This window comes from Prionailurus bengalensis, chromosome D1 (genome assembly GCF_016509475.1).
Source record: "Prionailurus bengalensis isolate Pbe53 chromosome D1, Fcat_Pben_1.1_paternal_pri, whole genome shotgun sequence".
Taxonomy (NCBI): domain Eukaryota; kingdom Metazoa; phylum Chordata; class Mammalia; order Carnivora; family Felidae; genus Prionailurus; species Prionailurus bengalensis.
In genome coordinates, this window is record NC_057346.1 from 30673978 (window position 1) to 30695519 (window position 21542).

Genomic DNA, 21542 nt, shown 5'->3' on the forward strand with positions numbered 1-21542 from the left:
CCTCTCCTGCTCATTCTCTGTCTCTCTGTGTCTCTCTCTGAAACAAATAAACATTAAAACAATTTTAAAAAGATTTAAAAATGTGAAGTGAAATGTTGGGGTCTGGGAGCAAACAGTCAAGAAAGAATTTTTAAGACATCTTCAGTGCAAAAAAAAAGGTTTTATTAAAGCACGGGGACAGGACCTGTGGGCAGAGAGAGCTGCACTGGAGTTGTGAGGAGTGGCCAGTTATATACTTTCAAATTGGGAGGGAGGGGGTTAGGGATAGCATAAGTGTCTAAGGAGTTTGAAAGCAAGGTTTCCAGGACCTTGAGGGGCTAGCTGCTGTTAGGATAAGGTCATTTACTAATGTCTAGTATACCCTTAGTCATGAGACTCTTCAGTGAGTATCAGTGGGTCATGTGCTTGGAGGATCATTTCAAACATATATCTTGGGAGGTAGGTAGAGATAAAGGAAGTTTTCAAAGGGATTTTTATATGTTAAAGGAGAATTACAGGATTCTGGAGGTCAGGCTAATGTCAAGCTAAGGTTGCCTTTTGCCCTTAGCAAAGTATTAACATCCATGCAGTTGAATTTCTGGAGGAAAGTCACCATGCCTGTCCCAAGTACTTGTCAATGGGCTGCAAGTTGTAATGAAAGTTATTTTTTTTCTTTTGCCTTTGTTCTTGACATCAAATGTAATTTACTTTTTAAAAAGGTCACCTGGCAGGGCATCTGGATGCCTCTGACATCTCACTGTTTCATGAGTTCAAGCCCTGCATTGGGCCCTCTTCTATCAGCACAGAGCCGTATTCAGATCCTCTGTCCCTCCTCTCTCTCTGCCCCTCCCGCACTCATGTGCATTCCCTCTCTCTCTCAAAAATAAAGAAACATTAAAAAAAAGTAAGCTGGCAAAATTAGATTTTGGCTTTCTCGTTGGCGTTTTGGTCTGCTTTTGATAACAGGTCATGAAAGTTTCTTTACCTTTTAAATGATCTGCCTAGAAAACAAAGACTTTATGTTTTATCAAATTAATTTACTGTGTTTACTGTCTCTATCAGGTCTTTCATTACTTAGGAAAACAGAATCATCTTAATATTAAAAGAACTGGGGAGCCTTGGTGGCTCAGTTGGTTGAATGCCCAACTCTTGATTTCTGCTCAGGTCATGATCCCAGGGTCATGAGAGATCCTCTCTCTCCCTCTGCCCCTGTCCCTTGCTCACACTCTAAAAATAAAATAAATCTTTAAAAAAATTAAAAGAACTAAGTTTTGTTAATAGATAATGATGTATTAAGTTTCATAAAAATCTGTGATTCTCTGCAACTAAGTTCTTTAAAACCATATATATGGGTTTTTGTCTATTTGTGTGTTTGTTTTTACAAACTTCTCAAAACCAAATTCTAAATGAAGTATTTTTGGTCTGGAAGACACTTTGGGATTTTTTTAGAGGGGCCCTGGAATATTCCAAAGTGTTTGTTAAACTGATTAGGTTTACCTGATATGTTAAATTATATGGGAAACTGTCTCATAAGAAGTAATACTAAGCCTTCTTTATGTTGTTTTTGTATAGGTATATAAATGTTCTACAAATTACATAAAATTCCTAGAAATCTAATATGTTCTGCTATAATGTTATCTCTTGTATGTCTAACTATTATCTTAAAATGCTGTCTTGTATCCTTTGGGACCCCAATAAAAAAAAGGGCAACAAGTAAATGGTATTACTGGAGTTCTTTTACTTTCTGAAATTGCTGTCATTAAAACTGAGGCTTACACTAAAAGGACAGAGTCTGAGTATCAGGGAAATCTATAAAAGGGAAACTGAGACAAGATGAACAGGCCTTTGGACTATGGTTCTTGCAATTTCCATCTGAGCCCCCTTAGTGTCCCAGTGCTCCTGTCACTATCCTGTAATTCTTTGACCCACAACAGGGTCGGAACACATAAATCTGTCCAAATAAAATGCTGCATATAGGGAGGGGGAAAAAAAATTGTGGCACATGTGAATGAAGTCTATTCTGCGTCTGCAAAAAAATGGCCCCTCAATGCCAGACTTTTGCCATCCTGATGTCCCTGTAGCATGGCAACAGTCTGCTCCTGAATCAGAGAAACAGGTTGGTAAATAATAGCTGTAAATTGGGGTGCTTGGCCAGCTTGGTTGGGGGAGTGTGCAACTCTTGATCTCAGGGTTATGGGTTAGGGCCCTATGCTGGGTGAAGAGATTAATTGAAAATAAAAGCTCTAGGGGTGCCTGGGTGGCTCAGTCAGTTAAGCATCTGACTCTTGATTTCGGCTCAGGCATGATCACAAGGTCATGGGATTGAGCCTCATGTCAGGCTCCTCACTGGCAATGTGGAGCCTGCTTGGGATTCTCTCTTTCCCTTTCTCTCTCTCTCTTCACTTCTCCTTCTTGTGTGCATGTCCATGCATGCTCTCTCTCAAGATAACTAAATAAACATTTTTAAAAAAAATCTGTAAAATCATAATATCTGTAAATTAAACAGTCAGAACCATGGTAAACCCAAGATGGTTGCTTGGTTCTTCTTGGCTCCCTATCAAATCCAATTTATTTGTTTTTGTATTTTTTCACTCACTTTTGCATTTAAGATGACTCAAATTATGAATTGACATTGGTGGGGAGACTTCTACAAAATTGTGAAAACAGTCTATCAGCAGGCTGGCCTGTCAGGTCCTTTATCCTGGAAACAATATTTTTGTCCCTAGAGGCCTCAGACCTCTCTATGGATCCTTTGAACACCTACAGTGAAACTTCATTCAACTGCCACTTAGTGTAGGTTTTCAATATGCTCCTGTTATTGTGTGTGTGTATGTGTGTGTGTGTGTGTGTGTGTGTTTTCTTTTTTAAAGGTTTTTAAGTTTATTTATTTATTTTCAGAAACAGAGCACAAGCAGGGGAAGGTCAGACAGAGGGAGAGACAGAATCCCAAGCAGGTTCTGCACCATCAGCACAGAGCCCGATGTGGGGCTCAAACTCACAAACTGTGAGATCTTGACCTAAGCCGAGACCAAGAGTTGGATGCTTAACTGACTGTGCCACCCAGGTGCCCCGTGTGTGTGTGTTTTTTTTCCATATGGATTGAAGCTTTCCCCTGCCACAAGGCTAATGCCCCTCAGTGGCAAAGAAGCTGTTGGGTTTCCCACTTGGGGTATACCTTCCATGACCTCCAATGATCAAGACACTCACATCACTGGGTAAATCATACAAACCTTAATGAAAGCCTTGCAAACTTCTTACAATTAACACTGCCCCTATCACTCTCAACTATAAGGCAAGGCCAAAAGAACTAATGGGATCCTAAACTTAAATTTTTTAAACCTGCAGTAACTACTGGACTTCCCTGGTCCAAGGCATTGCCTTTGGTCTTATTGACTATATGCAGTACCCACTCTGGGAAACATAAACTCACTCTGTATGAGATAGCCACTGATAGGCCAATATCTGTTGGTATACAACCTTCTGCTGATCACTTGTCTCATGCTAGTATGGCAAGCTACTGGGAGGCTCTAATGTTTTATGCTCAAGCCTGTCATCAACAGGTTAAAGAAGGCTTCCTAGATCCCAGTTTGAAGAATCCTTTTGGCTATAATGTAGGGCCTGATGACTGGGTTTTCTGGAAACGTTATCAAGAAGACAGCCCTCAAGTCCCATTGGAAGGAAGCTTACCAAGTACCCCTGGACACTGTCATTGCTGCAAAACTGGAAGGTATTAAGCTTTGGATGCACATCTCATAGCTAAAGAAGGCCCCACCTGACAGCTGATTCTGTACAGACACGGGACCTCTGAATCAAACTGACCAAGAAGAGAAATAGTTGACATTGAAGTAGACTGTTTTCACCCAAGAAGATAAAACAAGACTTCATACTTTAAGCCCAAAACCCTTTATCCTTCTTTTTCTTTCCTTTACTCTGACACTGGCCTAGAAAGATAATGCCCTCATCTGTATCATTTCAGGCTAGGATAAAATGTAATCATATCTCAAACTTCTCACAAAGCAAATAAGACATTGCATTGACAAAGGCCTCTGAATTTACATTTTCAAGTTGGAAGAGAGCAGCAGAAGTTTGTATATGAAGGCTTTTGTGATTCAGGATTCACTCCTTTTGGCAGGACTCTCCTTCCCTGGCTAGGAATAAATATAAATGAGGCTTTGATTAGGAACTTCTCCTTAATTCTTTTTTTTTAATGTTTATTTGCTTAGTTTGAGAGAGAGAACATGGGTAAGTGTGAGTTCATGCAAGTGGGGGAGGGGCACAGAGAAGAGAGAGAGAATCCCAGCCTCCATGCTATCAGTGCAGAGCCCAACTTGGAGTTTGATCCTACAAATCGTGAGGTCATGACCTGAGCTGAAACCAAGAATCAGATGCTTAACCAACTGAACCATGCAGGCACACTGAGGAACTTCTTAATTCTTATTGCAGAATCTGCTGCTGAAGTAATAGCAGCCCAACAAAGTTCCCTAGACTCTCTGGTCAATGTTCTTCTGGATAATAGGATAGCCCCTGATTATCTTTTATCTGAGCAAGGAGGTACCTATGCTATGGCCATCTGCTATACCTCGATCAACACTTTTGAGGAGGTTGGAAACCCCATTACATAAGATCACTGAGCAGCCATTTGGCCTGAAGGAGTGATTCCTTTAAACAAGATCTTTTTTTGACCCACTTGATTTTGATTGCTTTGGGTTTGGGGGACAATGGCTTCAAAGTACACTCCAAACATTGGGAATTATCTTACCTATGATCTCCCTGGTGTGCTATATCATCTCAAAAGCTTTATTTATTTTTTTAATTTTTTAATGTTTATTTATTTTTGACAGAAAGAGAGAGAGAGACAGAGCATGAGTGGGGGAGGGGCAGAAAGAGAGGGAGACACAGAATCCGAAGCAGGCTGCAGGCTCTGAGCTGTCAGCACAGAGCCCCACTCGGGGCTCGAACTCACAGACTATGAGATCATGACCTGAGCCAAAGTCACTCAACCGACTGAGCCACCCAGGCGCCCCTCATCTCAAAAGCTTTAAATGCATGTTCACAGCTGATAGCTACCAAGCAGATGATCTCCCTGAGACTAGAATGTTGGAGGAGAAGGAGCATGACTGACTTAAGGATTGTGAACCCAGAGTTGTGATCTGAGAGTATCACAGGGATTAAGCAAAAAAACGTCATGACCTATGAATATCACACAGAGGATCAGTGAAAAACCATCAGAACCACAGAGCAGTAGCTGAGAGTGGCACTAGTGCCTTAATTTGTGATCACACCTCTTAGGCTGACCAAAAGAGGGCAATTATTACAAAACAGACAGGCCCAAAATAGAGCCATCGGCCCTCACAATAGCAAACCAAGACTTAATTACAGTTTCAATCTCTCCCAGGAATGTGACCTTTAAAGAGTCAATCTGAAATTTCCTGATCAGCACTAGTGAGGTTATCTGCTCAATGAAAACTTTCATCCCTCTTCACAAAAGAGATGCCCTGGCCTGGAGCAAACCTTTCTTTTCTTTTGCTAATAACCTCTTGCCCTACCCTCCTTTATAAAGGAGGTTTTGCTAATAACCTCTTGCCCTACCCTCCTGTACAAAAATTGTACAACTCCTTGGAGCATCTCTCTACTTGCTGTACGGGATGCTGCCTGATTCGTGAATGACTTAATAAAACCAATTAAATATTCAAATTTACTCAGCTGAATTTTTTTTTTAAACAAGACAAAAATGTAAGTCAGAGAAAACAGAGAAAATGTAAGTCAGAGAAAGGAATGTAAATAAGGAATGTTAACTTAGAAGTGGAAGAGGAGGAATAATAAATGATAGGAAAGAGAATCAAATCTGAGAAGTGATTGGGGAGAAAGAGGAGAGGGAGAGAACTTGAAGGCAAAAGAAATGAAGGAGGGCCAGAATGGCTCAGCAGGCGTCTGAGAGTCCTGCTGCGCTGTGCCCACTGTGCCCAGCAGAGACCAGCCCAGCAGGACCTCAGGATGGCAGCTGGCTCATCTGTAATTTACAAGCACAAGCTCCCCTCAATCCTGATTAACAGGAATTAAGTGGCATATGACTAATCCTCCTTGCCACAGTTAATACTTTTCAGCCCCTGCATAGGGAACTAGGCAGCCTTTCTTATTCAGGAAGGAGGCTTCACCCAGCCTGGCATCTCGGGCACTGGCAGGGCTGGCTCTACTATCCATGTCTGCTGCAGGAGAGACTCCAACACGAGATTATCCAGCCAGCCAGGAGGAGAAGGAGAAAATGAAGTGGCTGGAAAACTTTCTCTACCTCCTTGAAGAGAATAGTAGTCCTCTGCTTGTGTGCCATTTGCTTTTCCTTCTTCCAAAAGGCTTTTTTGTCTGCCATTTCACTTCAATAATCACAGAAAATCTGTAAGGGACAGAAGATATGTAATTGTCATGACAAAAAATTAGGAAAATAAATCCTAGAGAATTGAAAGGAATTAACCAAGGGCTACTCAGTAGCCAAGTTTGGGTGTCCTTCCTCCCAGTCCGGCCTAATTTGTGGAAGATGGTGGCTGATTTGCTCCAAGAGTAACAACAAACAAACAAACAAACAAACAAAACAAAACAAAAAAACAAACAAACAAACAAAAGGAAAAGGAGAAAGAGAGGAAAAAGAGAAGAGGGAAAATGGGAAAGTGGAGAGGAAGAAAAAAAAGGAACAGGAAAAAGATGAATTTCTGACAGTGGCCAGAACACAGTAAGGTATACTGTGAGCCCCAATTGAGTGCTTTGTGATTAAGGATTTGCTCAGCTTTATAATTGAGCTGGTTATGGAATCCTGGACTGACTTCTCATTTCCCTCCACACTTTGAAGCTATTATTCCATTTTGTTCCCGGCTCTGCTATCACTATTGCTGTTTCCTTGTAAATAGCCTACCTTTTCAACATAACTAGTGTTGAGATTTTTCTTTTAGTTTGGGGTTCTAATATTTCACTCTATTATGTCTAGGAATGACTCATGTGGCTAGGGGTGACTAAACAAAATGAGAGCTTTCTTTATCATGGGATGTTGTGTTCAGGATAGCTTCTTCAAACTAGGGATTTATGACATCAATTCTAAAACATTCTGAGCCATTACTTCCTAAATGACTGCCTTTTCCTTGTTCTCACTTTATTCCTACACAACTTTTATTCTGTTTTGCACGTCTCTTAACATCTTTTTCATATTTTCATGTCTTTACTTCTCTGTGCCTCATCCTTGGTAATTTTCTAAGATCTAACTTTCATTTCACTAATTTTTTTTTTCAGTCAGCTCTTAATTCATCCACTGAAGTTTTTTTTTTTCCCAGATGTTTCATTTTTTAGAAATTCCATATGGCTCTTTTCCTTATCTGCTTATTCTTTTCCAGCATCCTTTTATTTCTCTGTTTTCTAGTCCTTTTAATCTCTCTAAACTTTGTAAGCCTACTTATTTTATTATCTCTTTTGGGTTGTTTCATTGTCTCAAGATTTGGAGGTGCTGATTCTCCGGCTTATTATGTGTGTTGACTCTGCCTGTGGCAAGTGATTTCCTCCTGGGGTTTGTACACTTACTGTTAAAGTCTTCATTAGGGATTGTTTTATTCTGTGGGGGCCCTGTATGTTCTCAGGACATGCCAGGAAGAGCTGTGCATTTGCTTCTACCGGTTGGTCCAAAGGTTTCCTCCATGACTATGGTAACAAAAAAGAAAAGGAAAAGGTTTTACATTAATTTTGGGGTTTGAGGACTTCCATCCCATGAGATAAAGTTAAGTCACATCACACACCAGAATATGACATAGGTCTGGAAGTTTGAGTTTCTCCTAGGAAACTGATTTCTTTCTTCCCCAGAGCCTTAGGGCAGAAACCAATGGATGGAGATTTTTTTCTAGCCATCTTTCCCTGACAGAACAGGATTTCAGTTCCAAAGCCCTGCTTCCAGTGGGTCGTAGGACATGCCCCCTCATGCACATGGGTGTTAACGGCTCCCCCAGTTCTAGGGCTCCCTCCTCCTGCTGTTCACACCACCAAGGCTCTGGTTTGCAATGCTACTCTTTTGGCTTTAAATTCCTCCCTCTTACTGTCACTTGAGGATTTATTTCTTTACTTCAAGCTCAATATGCATTTTAATTTTTCTGTTATACTCTATTCAGAATTTCCCTGCATGGTTCAGTAAAGCAGTAGATATCCATACCAGCTCATTCTGTGAGTTACTAGACCCCTAAGGCATAATTATTTTTGTTCCTGTCTCTCCCACTGGATTGTGGGCTCCATGAAGAAAGAAACTGTGCCCTTATTATCTCTGGTTCCTAACTCGTACAAGAACATACACAATATAATGTGTGCTAGATGGAAAATTAAATGACAGAAGGTGATTCCCAAGGTTATACAGTTTTTCTAGATCTCCTCAATCTGGAAGAAGGTGACGATTTCCTCAATCATTCCGAGCACAAGGATATTCTTCCTTTCTTTCCTTTTCTTTTCTCTTTCTTTCTTTCTTTCTTTCTTTCTTTCTTTCTTTCTTTCGTAATCTCTACACCCAATATGGGCCTTGAATTCATGACCCTGAGATTAAGAATCACATGCTCCACTAACTGAGCCATCCAGGTGCCCCAGCACAAGGACATTCTTTTGTTCTGAAAATCTTTGTGGGAGATTCTGTAACATATGTCCTGTGATACCTATGTAAGTGTGTTTTACTTAACATTCTAACATGTTTATTAAGCAACCACTATGCAGTTGGCCCTTAGGAGGACAAATGTAGAGATATACCACAAGCCCTGCACTGAGCTCATGGTCCTCCAATTGCAGAATATGATGTGGAAAGCATAATTATCATATGTGTTTTGCAACATTGATAGTTGCATTTGCCATGATTTTATTCATGGAGAAGACTAAGTTTATTTGGAAGAAAGTGTTTACTAGGCCTATTTGGGAGAGTAGCTAAGGCTCCAAAGAATTTGAGAATAGAAGAAGCTGCTCTGAGGCAGACAAGGATAGCATTTTTCTGGTTGAGCTAGAGGGAGAGTGAGGGAGAGGAGAGAAGACAGGGAGAGGGTGAAAGTCTCAGTGTTTCATGGTGTCATGAGAATGGTACAACACTCCTGAGCCTATATGCCATGTAGTTAAGAACAAAAACATTTCTACAGAATTGTAATGAAATTATGAGAAATCCATAATCATAGTGTAATATTTAACAAATCTTTCCCAGAAATTACTAGCTACATTTTTTTTAAAAAAGGCAAAAATATTGTGGTGCCTGGGTGGTTCAGTTGGTTAAGCGTCTTACTTTGGCTTAGGTCATGATCTCACAGTCTGTGAGTTGGAGCCCCACATCAGGCTCTGTGCTGACAGCTCAGGAGTTGGGAGCTTGCTTCGGATTCTGTGTGTCTCTCTCTCTGCACCAACCCCATTTACACTCTGTCTCTCCCTCTCTCTCCCTCAAAAATAAATAACATTAAAAAACGTTTTTTTTAAGAGGCAAAAATATTGAAGTTTCAAGTAGCATAATAAAATTTAACTGAGTGGATATATAAAAGACCTTATACCTAACCATTAGAGAATACATTTTTTTTTTAAGTATGCAGGAAGCATTTAAAACAACTCACCCTCACTAAGCTGTAAAGTCACTCTCAGTGAATATGAAGCACTGATTTCACACAGACCTTGTTCTCTGGCCACCGTGCAATAAAACTAAAAGTCAGTAGGGGCACCTGGGGGGCTCAGTTAGGTGTCTGACTCTTGATTTTGGCTCAGGTCATGATCTGTTGGCTCATGAGATCGAGCCTGTGTGCTGAAGATGAGGCCTGCTTGGGATTCTCTCTCTCTCCCTCTCTCTCTGGCCGTCCCCTGCTTTCTCTCTCTCTCTCTCTCTCTCTCTCTCTCTCAAAATAAATAAATAAATACTAAAAAAAAGACACCTAAAAGTCAGTAATGGCCACATAGTCCCCAGTCCCCAGATATTGAGAAATTAATAAAGCAGACTTCTAAATGACAAATTGTCAAGTAGAAATCATATAGGACATTAGAAAATACTTGGAGACAAGTGACAACAAAGGCAAATATATAGCATAATTTTTTGGGATGCAGATAATGCAGCATTTAGAAAGAAATTGTAGTCTCAAAGGTGTATATTAGAAAAGAAGGAGGGTGGAAAACTATTAAATTCTAGAAGTCTGAAAACAACTACAGAGAAAATATGGCATTAGAATACAATGTGATAAAGTGTAAAATATATGCAAGCATAGTGTATTATGGAAGGACAGAGGAGGGGCACCTAAATCATCTTGGAGGGAGTGGGATTGAGCCTCATGTTGGGCTTTGTGCTGAGAGCATGGAGCCTGCTTGGGATTCTCTCTCTCTCCCTCTCACTCTGCCCTTCCCCCCCCCCCCCAAATAAATAAATAAACTTTTAAAAAAAGAATCATAGAATCCAGGTAATAGATTCTTTAAAAAAATCATCTTGGAAGGAACAATGTGGTCAAGAAATTCTTCCATGAGGATGTGACGTTTGAAGTGGTTCCTCAAAGACACATGAAAGCTAGAAAACTGAGTGGGCTGAAGAGGAGACAATGTAGGCAAAAGGGACCATGTAGGTTACTCCAGTGGCTTGAGAGAGCATGACAAGCAGTAAGAAGTTCAAATAACTGAGAGTAGCTAGATTCAAGGCTATAGATGAGGGTGTAATACGAGATGTTGACATGATGTTATTCATGACCAAAGGACTTCTTTATTTCAGCCATGACTTTTTTAGTTATAGAAGAGATTTTAACTGGATTCTGAAGGTAATATGGAGCCACTTAAGAATTTTAAACAGAACAACATGAGCTGATATTGGGTTTATAGGATGCAAGAGTCTTATAGGCATTCATTCCATGGATATTCGTTGAGCACTTACCAATGTTCTAGTACCTGTGCTACTCACAATTTTGAAGAGAAAAGTCTAGAGACAGAAGATACAGGCAGGTGCCTACAGATCATTTTAACAATCTGAATGAAAACTGATGCAGTTTGCTTTAGGCTGGTGGCAGTGAGGTGGCCGTTGCTGTGGGGGGTGCGCAAGGAGTATCTTAGTGCTTAGCAGAGCTCCCCACCTCTTCTGGGAGTCTGTCCTCAGCAGCTGCTAATGCCAGGCTTGAACTACACTAGGCAGTGCAATTCTAGGGAAAAAAGCCTGGCCAGAAGACAAAATACTCCCTGGAAAGACTGATAGGAATAAGGGGAGACCTCAGAGTATAAAGGGTGCAGACTGTAGACACTCTTAGGAGATGGTTCTCTGACCTTTGTAAGGCTACAGTGGCCTCCCAACTGCAGTAAATCTCTGCATTGCTATTGAGTATCTTGAGTACCTGATATCATCACAGAAGACCAAACACACCCACTCCTCCTGATCCCAAATTTTGTGGGAATACAATTCCATGAGATTAAATAGAAACTTCAGAGTCTTCTCTAGAGCCCTTATCATTTGCTTAAGAGGCCTGGTATTGAATAATCTCTGGGGGGAAAAAGGCTTGTGGCATAATCCTCATCACATTAGAGTTCTGGAAAATAGAATGAAATATCCACTATTTCCAGTCCTGGAACAAGATATCCAGACTCTCTGCAATGGCAACCACAAAAAGATCCTTCCATCAGTACAAATTACCAGGTCAAACGCTTGGACCCAAGGCCATCAGGAAGAACTTGCCTCTTCCTCAAACTATGCAGTAGAGAATTGACCCTTGAAGGGACTCCGAAGGAGGCGCAAGATTCCCTGCAGTGAAAGAGGGAGAATAGCAGAGGCCCTGGTCTCTCTTTGGTGCTGCCAGGAAGTAAACACTGGATGGTACAATTTGTAGGAAAAGAAAATTACCTCTAATTGGAGGTTGGGATAAAAATATCTCCAATCTGTAAACAAAGTTGTTGGAGCATCCTGGAGGCACACAACTTGAACTGCAGAGCTGCAGATATGCTCTCTACCCACTGTTAGTTCCACACCTTCCCCTGAATCGGCTCCTCAGTCTGGCTCCAAGATAATCCCCACTGGTGCTCATGCTCATTGGTGTCCTCAGTACTGAAGCACAGATGAGGGAAAGCTTCCCATCTTCTCCCCAGACCAGTGGAAATATTCATCAGGGCAAGCAGAGGAGAGAACTGGTCTGTTTTATCTCATCACAGGTGTCCTTCCTAAAGGTGGTCTGGGAAGTTGCTAGCTGTCTCTAACACCTTTTCTCTCATGTCTAGATAGGGCATCCAGCCAAGCCCTGCTTCTCTACTTCCTCGAAGAAAGAACTGAGGCAGACACCTCAACAGGGGAACTTGGGATTCACAGTTCTTAGGGCCCTCAGCCCTGGAGCAGCAAACCCTATTTAGGTTTCCACTGTGGCCATGAAATTGTCCATTAAGTGTTGTTTGGTGTGCTGTGTTTTCAGGTCCACTGGTGAGTAAAGAGACCTTGGCTGATGGTGATGGGACACTCTAATTCCTCCTGTAGCAGAGGTAAGTGACTCTTTCTTTCACCCATGGCATGTATGATATGTTTACTTAAACACACACTACACAAAAACACACACTAACACACTCTAGCACATGAACACCCAGGCTCTTTTCGGTGAAATATGAAAGGGCTGCTAAACAGCTTCTTATAAAGGTGTCTCTCTAGGAAGACACTTTTTTTTTTCCAATAAAACATGAAAAGATTTATATTGTATCTACAAAATTTAAGCTTCTGCTACAATAAATGCTCTATTTTGTTAAGCTAGGAAGGTAAGGAATGTCACGATCAATGTATACATTCTCTTTGCAGCATTAGTCTGGGAGACTGGTGTTCACACTGGGCAATCATAGATGTGAATTTCCTGGTCGTCGCCAACAGACACAATTTTTGAGCCATTTCCATTGTATTTTACTCCCCAGACCTGATCCTGGTGATCAAAGAAGGTGTGAACGCAAGTCCTCGTTCCAACATTCCAAACTTTCACACTTTTGTTAGATGAACTGGAAACAAAGTGAATGTCGTCAGGACAAAAGGCAACATTCAGCACCCACGACGCGTGGCCACTCAGTGTTCCAGCCAAGTTGGCGTGTTGTACATCATAGATCTTGATGTAGCCGTCATCTGAGGCAGTGACGAGCAGCTGAGAATCCGGGGAGAAGGTCAAGGAGCGGATGGGCATAGCATGGCCTTCCAGCGTGTGCAGGAGTTTTCCAGTTGCAATATCAAAAATATTGATGATTCCGTCTATGGCTCCACTGGCCAGGTACTTCCCATCAGGACTATATGCAATACTAAGAATGAATTTTCCTCTGGTGTCCAAAGAATATTCCTTTTTCCCACTTTCCACGCCAAAAATGTTCACTTTTCCCACACGAGTTCCTGTGGCCAGATACTGGGAATCAGGGGAAAAGGCCAAAGTCCAGGCATCCACAGGTTCTGCATCTATGGACTTTATCTGTTTGCCGTTTTCCAAGTCCCAGAGACAAATGTGAGCATCAAGAGAACTGGATGCAGCAATGGGCAGCGTGTGGCTGATGTCCACAGACACCACACCCAGTTGATGGCCCTCCAGACTCCACTGTAGGTCCAGCCTCTCATCACACCATTTCCAGAACTTCACCAGGTCATCCAGGGATCCCGTGACCACTGTCTCAGAGTTTTTTTTCTTGTTTGTCCCCCAGGCGACTGACCAAATGGCATCATCATGGGCTTGCTCCTGTTTGAAGAGAATACTGTACTGGTTGGTCATCTCCTCAACCAAGGATGAAGGGCTAACGGCCAGACAGCTCGCCGCCCCACCGGCTGCCTAGGAAGACACTTTAAGCCAAAACTTTGGCATTAATATGACCTTTCTCAGCTGTGCCACTACAAAAGAAAGGACCTTGCAAATAAATTGAACTGCAAAAGAACTTCCCTTCCTCATATAGCATGAGCAGCACATCTCATTAGAAGGGGTGAAGGTTTTATCCCCTACTGTTTCCTTAGATTGCAGGGGGATCCTTCTATTTAGATGAAATTAAAGAAATACTTTGAAGAGAAGGAGCAGGACCTGATAGTTGGGAGAACATGTGAGAGACCAGAGTTGGAAATATTTCAAGGAAGAGGAAACTTGAATGGAGGTAAGATGGAGCAACAGGATCTTTGATAAACCCTGAAGAGGAATGCTTTTATAGAATAACTCTAGGGTCACAGACTTCCCTTAGTCAATGTATCTTACTTCCATCATGCTGTGAGGGTTGACTTCAGGTGATTGTTCAGGTGTATAATGGCATAGTGAAGGGGCAGAAGCCATAGCCATGTTACTTTTTAAGAATATAATCACACTGAGAGAACAAATACACATTGATGTAAAAGTTCCTCTTTGCTTCTCATTCTCTTTGACCCAACTGCAGACTGAAGGTACTTTTCTTTATCAAGACTCTCCAGGAATATTGTAGTCATTTTTCCCATTCTGAGCCAAAATAGTAGGAAACGGAAGGGGCACAGGCAACAGATATTTACTGAGCACCTAGTATCTTTTGGAACTTTATTTCACATGATCTTCACAACGACCACTTGAGGTAGGTATTGTTATCCCTATTTTACAGACAAGGAATCTAAGGCTTAGGGAAATTAAGTAACTTTCCCAACTTTACAAAAGCCAAGAATTTGCATCATTGCCCATCAGACTTCAGAGTTTATGTCTCCCTTCTTGTAATTGCTGATTCCAGGACCTCTCCAGTTTGTTTAGAGGTGATTCTCACAGGAAAACCCTACTCTTTGCTACTTGATTTACACTTTGCATTAGTATTGAAAAGTCTTGCACATGCTTTTGGTCAAGTTTAGCACAAGTGTATTTAGTTCCCTGAACTCTTTTAAGAAATGAATCTCTCCTTAGTAAATCACACATTAGAAACAAGCATATTCAGTTGGATAATGTGGTGATAGAAGCACAGATGCCACAGCTTCACTCACTGAATGCTTCCAGACCTCTGGTTCCCTTCTGAACAGGGCCAAAGCTCTCCTGGGAATAATTAGATCATATGAAGAAGCAGATCACTAGACATCCAAAGGAATTCTACCCTGTCCTGGTGCATCACCAGTTAGGCTCCATTCCAGGATTGTGTCTCAACCACCAGCCATGACATGCAGACTCCATCTGTGGAGGAAAATCAATGTTTTACAATGAAGCACCTGCATCCGCTCTCATAGGAACCTCTGTTCCATATAGAATATTCATGGAGCCTCTCTCTGTGGTCTTGTTCTGAATTTCAAAAGATTCCCTAACAGAGAAAACCATTTAACAGACAGAACAATGTCACAATGCAAACACAGGAAATCAAGCAGGAGAAAAGAGGCACTAGTTTCTGAAAACTATTCCGTCCACAGTCAGACACCTCATACTTCCCAGGTAATCAAAATGGTTCTTTTAGTTAGGCAAATATGCCTGATTATATTTCCAAGAACTAAAGGGAATGATAAGACAAGAGAAAACAAAAGGAAAAAAGTCAGTGGGCCTAAGAAGAATTTTTCTCTTTTTAATTCCTGTATGTTGTGTTTGATGAAGGGAGAAAGGCTGCCATGATAATATAATTTTCACATATTTTTATTTGTGACTTTGGAATATGGAGAACTGGAACAGAAAGAGGGTTTAAGAAAAGAAAGACAAAATCATAATAAGTGGTTGAGTTATTTTTAAAGTTTTTATTCTGTCTTTATGAAATTTTGAAAATGTAATTAATTCACACTTGCAAAGGTTTGAGCAATTATAAAAAGTTATAAAGAAGATCATAAAGTGATGACAGTTGAAGAATATCCTTGGCAACAGCCTCAATTTATTTCATGTTTCTTGGCGTTCATAATTTGGTATATATGTGAATTATACACACACAGTTTCCTACTTTGTGAAAGCTAAAAATACTAAATGCTAAAAAAATGTAGGGTGACTGTGTGAAAAATGAAGTCTTTAAGTTAAACATTTTTAAAAGTTATTCATTTATTTTACTTTTGAGACAGAGAGAGAGAGAGAGAGAGAGAGAGAGAGAAGAGAGAGAGAGAATGCAAGCGGAGGAAAAGAGAAGGGGCAGGGAGAGAGGGAGAGAGGGAGAGAGGGAGAGAGAGAATCCCAAGAAGACTGTGCACTCTCAGTGCAGATCTTGACATGGGGCTTGATGTGGCGGTTGATCCCATGATCTGTGAGATCATGACCTGAGCTGAAATCAAGAGTTGGACATTCAACTGACTAGCCACCCAGGCACCCCCCCACTAAGTTAAACATTAAAAAATATTAGTTGTTGGAGGGGTGCCTGGGTGGCTCAGTCGGTTGGGTTTCTGACTTTGGCTCAGGTCATGATTTCATGGTTTGTGGGTTCAGGCCCCGTGTTGGGCTCTGTGCTGACAACTCAAAGCCTGGAGCCTCCTTTGGACTCTGTCTCCCTCTTTCTCTGACCCTTGCTTGCTCGCACCATGCCTCTCTGTCTTTAAAAAATGAATAAATGTCAAAAAATTAAAAAAATATATAAAAAATATTTGTTGTTGTAAACTCTGGCATATTTTACTAATAACTATACTTAGAATTCTGTTTTCACTCTGTTGTTTCCTGAAGCATTAGGGATACTTTCTATATTAGATATAATAAAAGCTATTTCAAGATTTTTCCACAGTACTTTTTATTTTTTAGAGAGAGAGACAGAGGGAGAGTGGCAGAAGGAGAGAGAGAATCTCAAGCAGGCTCCATGCTCAGCATGAAGCCCAATGTGGGGCTTGATCCCATTACTCTGGGATCATGACCTGAGCTGAAATCAAGAGTTGGGTGCTCAACCTACTGAGTCAGCCAGGCGCCCCAAGAATTTCCATGGTAGTAAGTGACACTCAAAATCTCCTGCATCCCTAGGTCCAACTTCCAGTACATTTTATCCTTCTCTTCATCTTATCTGCTTGTCTTCATAAGATTCTGCTCCATTTTTCTACCCTAGCCTTATCATTTTCCAATATTGAGAAATCAGAGCAAAGAATTATCATCCTGCTTTTCTGCAGAATAAACTATGGGCATGCCATCATGCTTTTGATCTACCACAGAAACTATGTATTGTGTTGAAAGACATCACTTTTTTAAAAAAATGTTTATTTTTGAGAGAGAGACAGGGAGAGAGAATGTGGGCGGAGGTGGGGGCAGAGAGAGAGAGAGAGAAGGACAGGGGATCCAAAGAGGGCTCCGCACTGACAGCAGAGATATGGATGTGGGGCTTGAACTCAAGACCCCTGAGACCATGACCTGAGCCGAAGTCGGATTCTCAACCGACTGAGCCACCCAGGCGCTCCAGAAAGACATCACTTTTATATTCTGCATAATATATGTCTTGCTTATGTTTTAAATAGATTTCAGCATTTTTTGCTTCTATCACATTTGGAATCAGGGACTCAAAAGAGGTGCAGGCTATAATGCTTTAAAGACAATTAGAATGCATCCTTATTTGTGGAATAAGGATTTGTGGAAATAATTTGAGGAAATACTTCATTTCCAAGTTTTAATTGAGTGCTCCTTCTCTGATCTGTAGTGTTCCATTCATTTTATAGCTATGGAAATTTACCCCGCCCCATTCTTGAACACGTTTCTTTATCTCCTCCCATCAAATTCGTTGAATGAGACCTCATGCGCTTGGGTCCTGAGCATCCCTGAATCCATAGCGACCAAATTTCAGCTTCCCTTGTTACTATGGTGACGGCTGTGCTGGTCCAGGTGGTCGCTATGGTAACTAGGGGCGGGTAGTCGGGGCCCCGGCAGGCAGGGCGCATGCGCGCGGGGAAGCCTAGCTGCGCCGCGCGTCCGCGGCCCCTCAGCTCCCCTAGACATGGCGCTGAGGCGGCGGCCAACGGTCCGGCTCTGCGCCCGGCTGTCTGACTTTTTCCTCCTGCTGCTTTTCAGGGGTGAGTGTGCATGTTTCTGCCTTTGGGAGAGGAGGATTTGGGGCGGATGGGAGCAGAGCGGGCCCGGAGCAACTGAAGTGGTTCCTGGCGGGAATAGCGGTCCCGGCTCCGGAGACGCTGGGGGCTCGGCCGGAGGAGCGGCGCGCGCCCGCGTCCCGGCGGAAGGGGGTCGATCGGGGGCCTCTGGGCGGGGTCCCAGCCGGGTCGTTGCGGGGGTGCAAGGGGCCGGTGCGAGGCCCGGGTAGCTCGCTCCGGGCGGTGGGCAGGTTCCGGGCGGTGGGTACCGCTCTCTGGAAAGAAGGTGGAAGCTTAGGCGTGGGCTCGGAACTTGCTAGAACACACTGCGGAGCGAGCGCGTTGCCTAGAAGTCGACAGTGAGGGGCCTTCCGAAGTACCAGCGAAGCGCAACTCTGAGGCCTGCCTTCTTGGTCACAGCCCTCTGGGGATGTGCTGTTCATTTCTCTCTTGTTGTAAACAAAGGAACTGAATTGGGCAAACCCAACTTTCCTTTGGGGGAAATAAAATGCCATAGATCTCAATCAAGTATCCTTTTTGTCTCCAGCCTGGCCCAGGAGACCCTGCAGACCCTTACCCTGAAATAGCATCTTGGCCGTTTTCATCAGGTCACACTGACAAACTTCGGAGTTTTGTTTTGTCTTTTCCACTGTCCACAATTCTCTTAGATTTGTGTGTCTCAGGACAGTTGGATGGAGGGTCTAACGTAGCTTGTATTTAGTGAGCATGTACTATATACTAGGCACTTTGAAATCTTCTCATTTAGAGCTTACAATAGCTTTGTGAGGTGGATTAACCCATTTTCAAATAAGAGAACTAAGACCTAAGTCAAGCCACCTTTCCAAGACTGAAACCCATGTCTACCTAAAGCACACTACACAACACTTCTGTGGAGGACATCCTCAGGTAACCAGATGAGGTCTTATAGTTCTTAGGTCATTTATTGTTTGGCTCAGTTGCTGTTGTCATCCCGTGATGTTTTCCAGAATATACAAATTAAAACACAAAGTGACTGTTTGGGAGTGGGGGTGGACAGACCAGAAAAACAAAGCACTCCTGTGTTTGATGTTCATTCTTGTGGAATGTTCATAATGGTGGTAGATAAAAGTGAGGGTCTGAGGCAGAAGCTGTGGAAACAGGGCTCTATGATGAAGGATAAGTTTCAGGATATGGGTAGGTGTTGTCATATATTTTGCCCAAAAGTGATTTCCAAAAACATGTGGTTGGGAGATCAAAGCCTAGCCAGGGGACAAGGGTGTCAGGAATGTCCAGCTCCCAGCTTTGTTGGTCACACTGACACTGTCCTATTCACAGACTGGAACAACTCCCCATTGTTGAAAAGTTCTGTTCACATGAAAGTTTGCAGTTTTTATTGCAGACACATTTGGCAGTTGAATTTCAACTTGGTTGCTTGTTAATAAAACTAGAAGATGCTAAGGACTTTGTATTCCATTAACTTTTTACTTTGTTTTTCTGGAGGTACAGGTTTTGTGGCTTTCTTGATATTAAGGGCTGGGATTTACCTGCAGAGCATAGGAGGAAGAATAAAATTTTGCAAAATAGGACTAATGACAAGGAATCAAGGTGGTAGGTTGTATTAATACACCTTAAGGGGCTATAGCTATCTTTTTCAGTAAGGAGCTCTTTTTCTCTTATTTTGTGTGTACTCTAAACACACTGTAATACCTTGAAAACTTTACTCTTCCGCAGGTCATGACAGCTGTGTCTTTTTTATTTTTATGATTATTCTTTTCAAATACTATTATTTTTCAGCGTTGTCATTAAAAAAAAATTGTTCCTGATATAATACATTGTTTTTGTTGTTGTTCCTAATACAGTACATTCTTTATTAACCTTTGCCAGGCTGTTTAAGAATTTAATATGTAATTCATTTCATATTACTAACAACTTGAAGAGATTGTTAAAATTATTTTGTTCATTTTGTGCATGAAGAAACAGACTGAGAGATGCAGTAACTTGCTCAAGGTGATAGCCTATGCGTTTTAAATTTGGGAGTTTTGAACTATTTCTGTTAATTTAATTTGTGGTTACTTGTATCATTTCATATGACAGTCGATTTGTTATGCATCAGTTTAACAATTTATCAAATGTTCAAAGCTTTGTGGTTTGCATATAAAATATTGTTTTGTTGTATTGGTGACAGGTGCAATTCAACCTTACAAATGTTATGCCACATGGCTTTTTTGAATGATTGTGTAGTAATATTTTTTGGCTTCCAAATCTTTTGATGTCCTAGAGAGAAGTGCTTCATTTAGAATTAAAACAGTAATAGTTTGTATTCTTTATATAAAACAAGCTTGTGTGCTTAAGTTTAGCAAAATCTAAAAATTAAAATTTCCTGGAAAAAAATTTGAAAAGTATTCTAAACCATTTTTTAAGAATGACTTATTTTATGTTATAATTCCTTTTAAATTTTCTGGCAGATATAATTGCTATCAGATGTGTGTGTGTGTGTGTGTGTGTGTGTGTGTGTGTGTGTTCAGAAAAACAAAGAACACCTGCCCTGCATTATGCAGTGCCTCAAATCAGCTGTTCATTCTCAAATGACTTGTTGATAGGCATTTATTCATGAGTTCAGGCTTCAGAGACTGAATGGATAGCTATTAGAGGTACTTAATCATAAGTAATTGCAGTATTATATCCAGACAAAATTATCATACACCAGCCCCTAAGGTCTGTGTAACTTGCACTTAAGGAAGCCTAGTAGGATAGGCTTAGAACAGTTCTGAAAGAAACCAGATTTGTAATTAAGCACACTTTCTGAAATGGACACATAATGTAACTGAAGGAGCTATGGATTTAGTATATCAAGCTAGCAGCTGTTAGAGATGTGATATTAGCAGATTCCTTCTCCATAAATTCTTTGAATTTTTTCAAAGCACAAGTGGGGTAAAAGAAAAGAAAATATGTGTACGAATGAAGTGAGGATGTATGGAGTCTGTTGAATGATACTCTATTCATGAAGCTGGATTCTTTTTTTTTTTTTTTTTTAAGATATGTTTAGAATCAGGCGGTGTGAGTATGATGCTGTTAGGGTTGAATACAGATTTCAGAGCTCTCTCTACCCTCTGAATACTAACCATATATGCAAATAGCTTCACTGGAGTATAAAGAGATCCTGAAAGAAAGTTTTGGTAAGCACATTCTTTTACACCTAGTTTAGCAAGGACAGTATCCACCATAGTACTCTATATGGAGATCTAAAGCTTTAATTTACTGCGTCTTTGCCACTTTTCATGACGTACAGAAAGCTTCCTGAGAATTAGCCCTTGTTTCTGATTTAAAGGAATACTGTAGTATTTTGTGGTGGTGTGTTTTCTTTGTTTTTAGGTAGTATCTATTCTATGTTATATATTTCCCATGAGTAGTTCATATGTTCAGTGGCAGTTTCAATGCTGATTGTGTAGAGACATCAAACTTTTTATAAGTTAAAACTACAAACATTTTTAAAAATTTTTAAATGTTTATTCATTTTTTGAGAGAGAGGAGGGAGAGAGTACGCACGCGAGAGCACGCGCATGCACACAAGTGGGGGGGGAGAGAGAGAGAGAGAGAGAGAGAGAGAGAAAGAGAGAGAGAGAGAAAGAAAGAAAGAAAGAAAGAAAGAAAGAAAGAAAGAAAGAAAGAAAAAGAGGGAGACACAGAATCCGAAGCAAGTTCC

The 21542-nt window shown here is 41.2% G+C and overlaps 2 protein-coding genes across 3 annotated transcripts in view; one reads left to right on the top strand and one right to left on the bottom strand.

Moving 5' to 3' along the window:
* JAM3 (junctional adhesion molecule 3) overlaps positions 1-21542 on the top strand; it is a 120905-nt gene that overhangs the window by 21907 nt on the left and 77456 nt on the right. Inside the window, exon 2 of one of the 2 annotated variants that reach the window (XM_043579865.1) lies at positions 12375-12441. In XM_043579865.1, coding sequence (XP_043435800.1) covers positions 12405-12441 — 37 coding nt within the window. In that variant the 5' untranslated portion in view covers positions 12375-12404. Of the gene's footprint in view, positions 1-12374; positions 12442-17705; positions 17846-21542 lie in introns of those variants that run through there. The other variant, XM_043579864.1, reaches the window with a different exon arrangement.
* On the bottom strand, positions 12613-13753 carry LOC122483166 (WD repeat-containing protein 61-like). Its single transcript, XM_043579866.1, has one exon. The coding sequence runs from the start codon at positions 13686-13688 to the stop codon at positions 12771-12773; it is 918 nt and encodes a 305-aa protein (XP_043435801.1). The 5' UTR covers positions 13689-13753; the 3' UTR covers positions 12613-12770.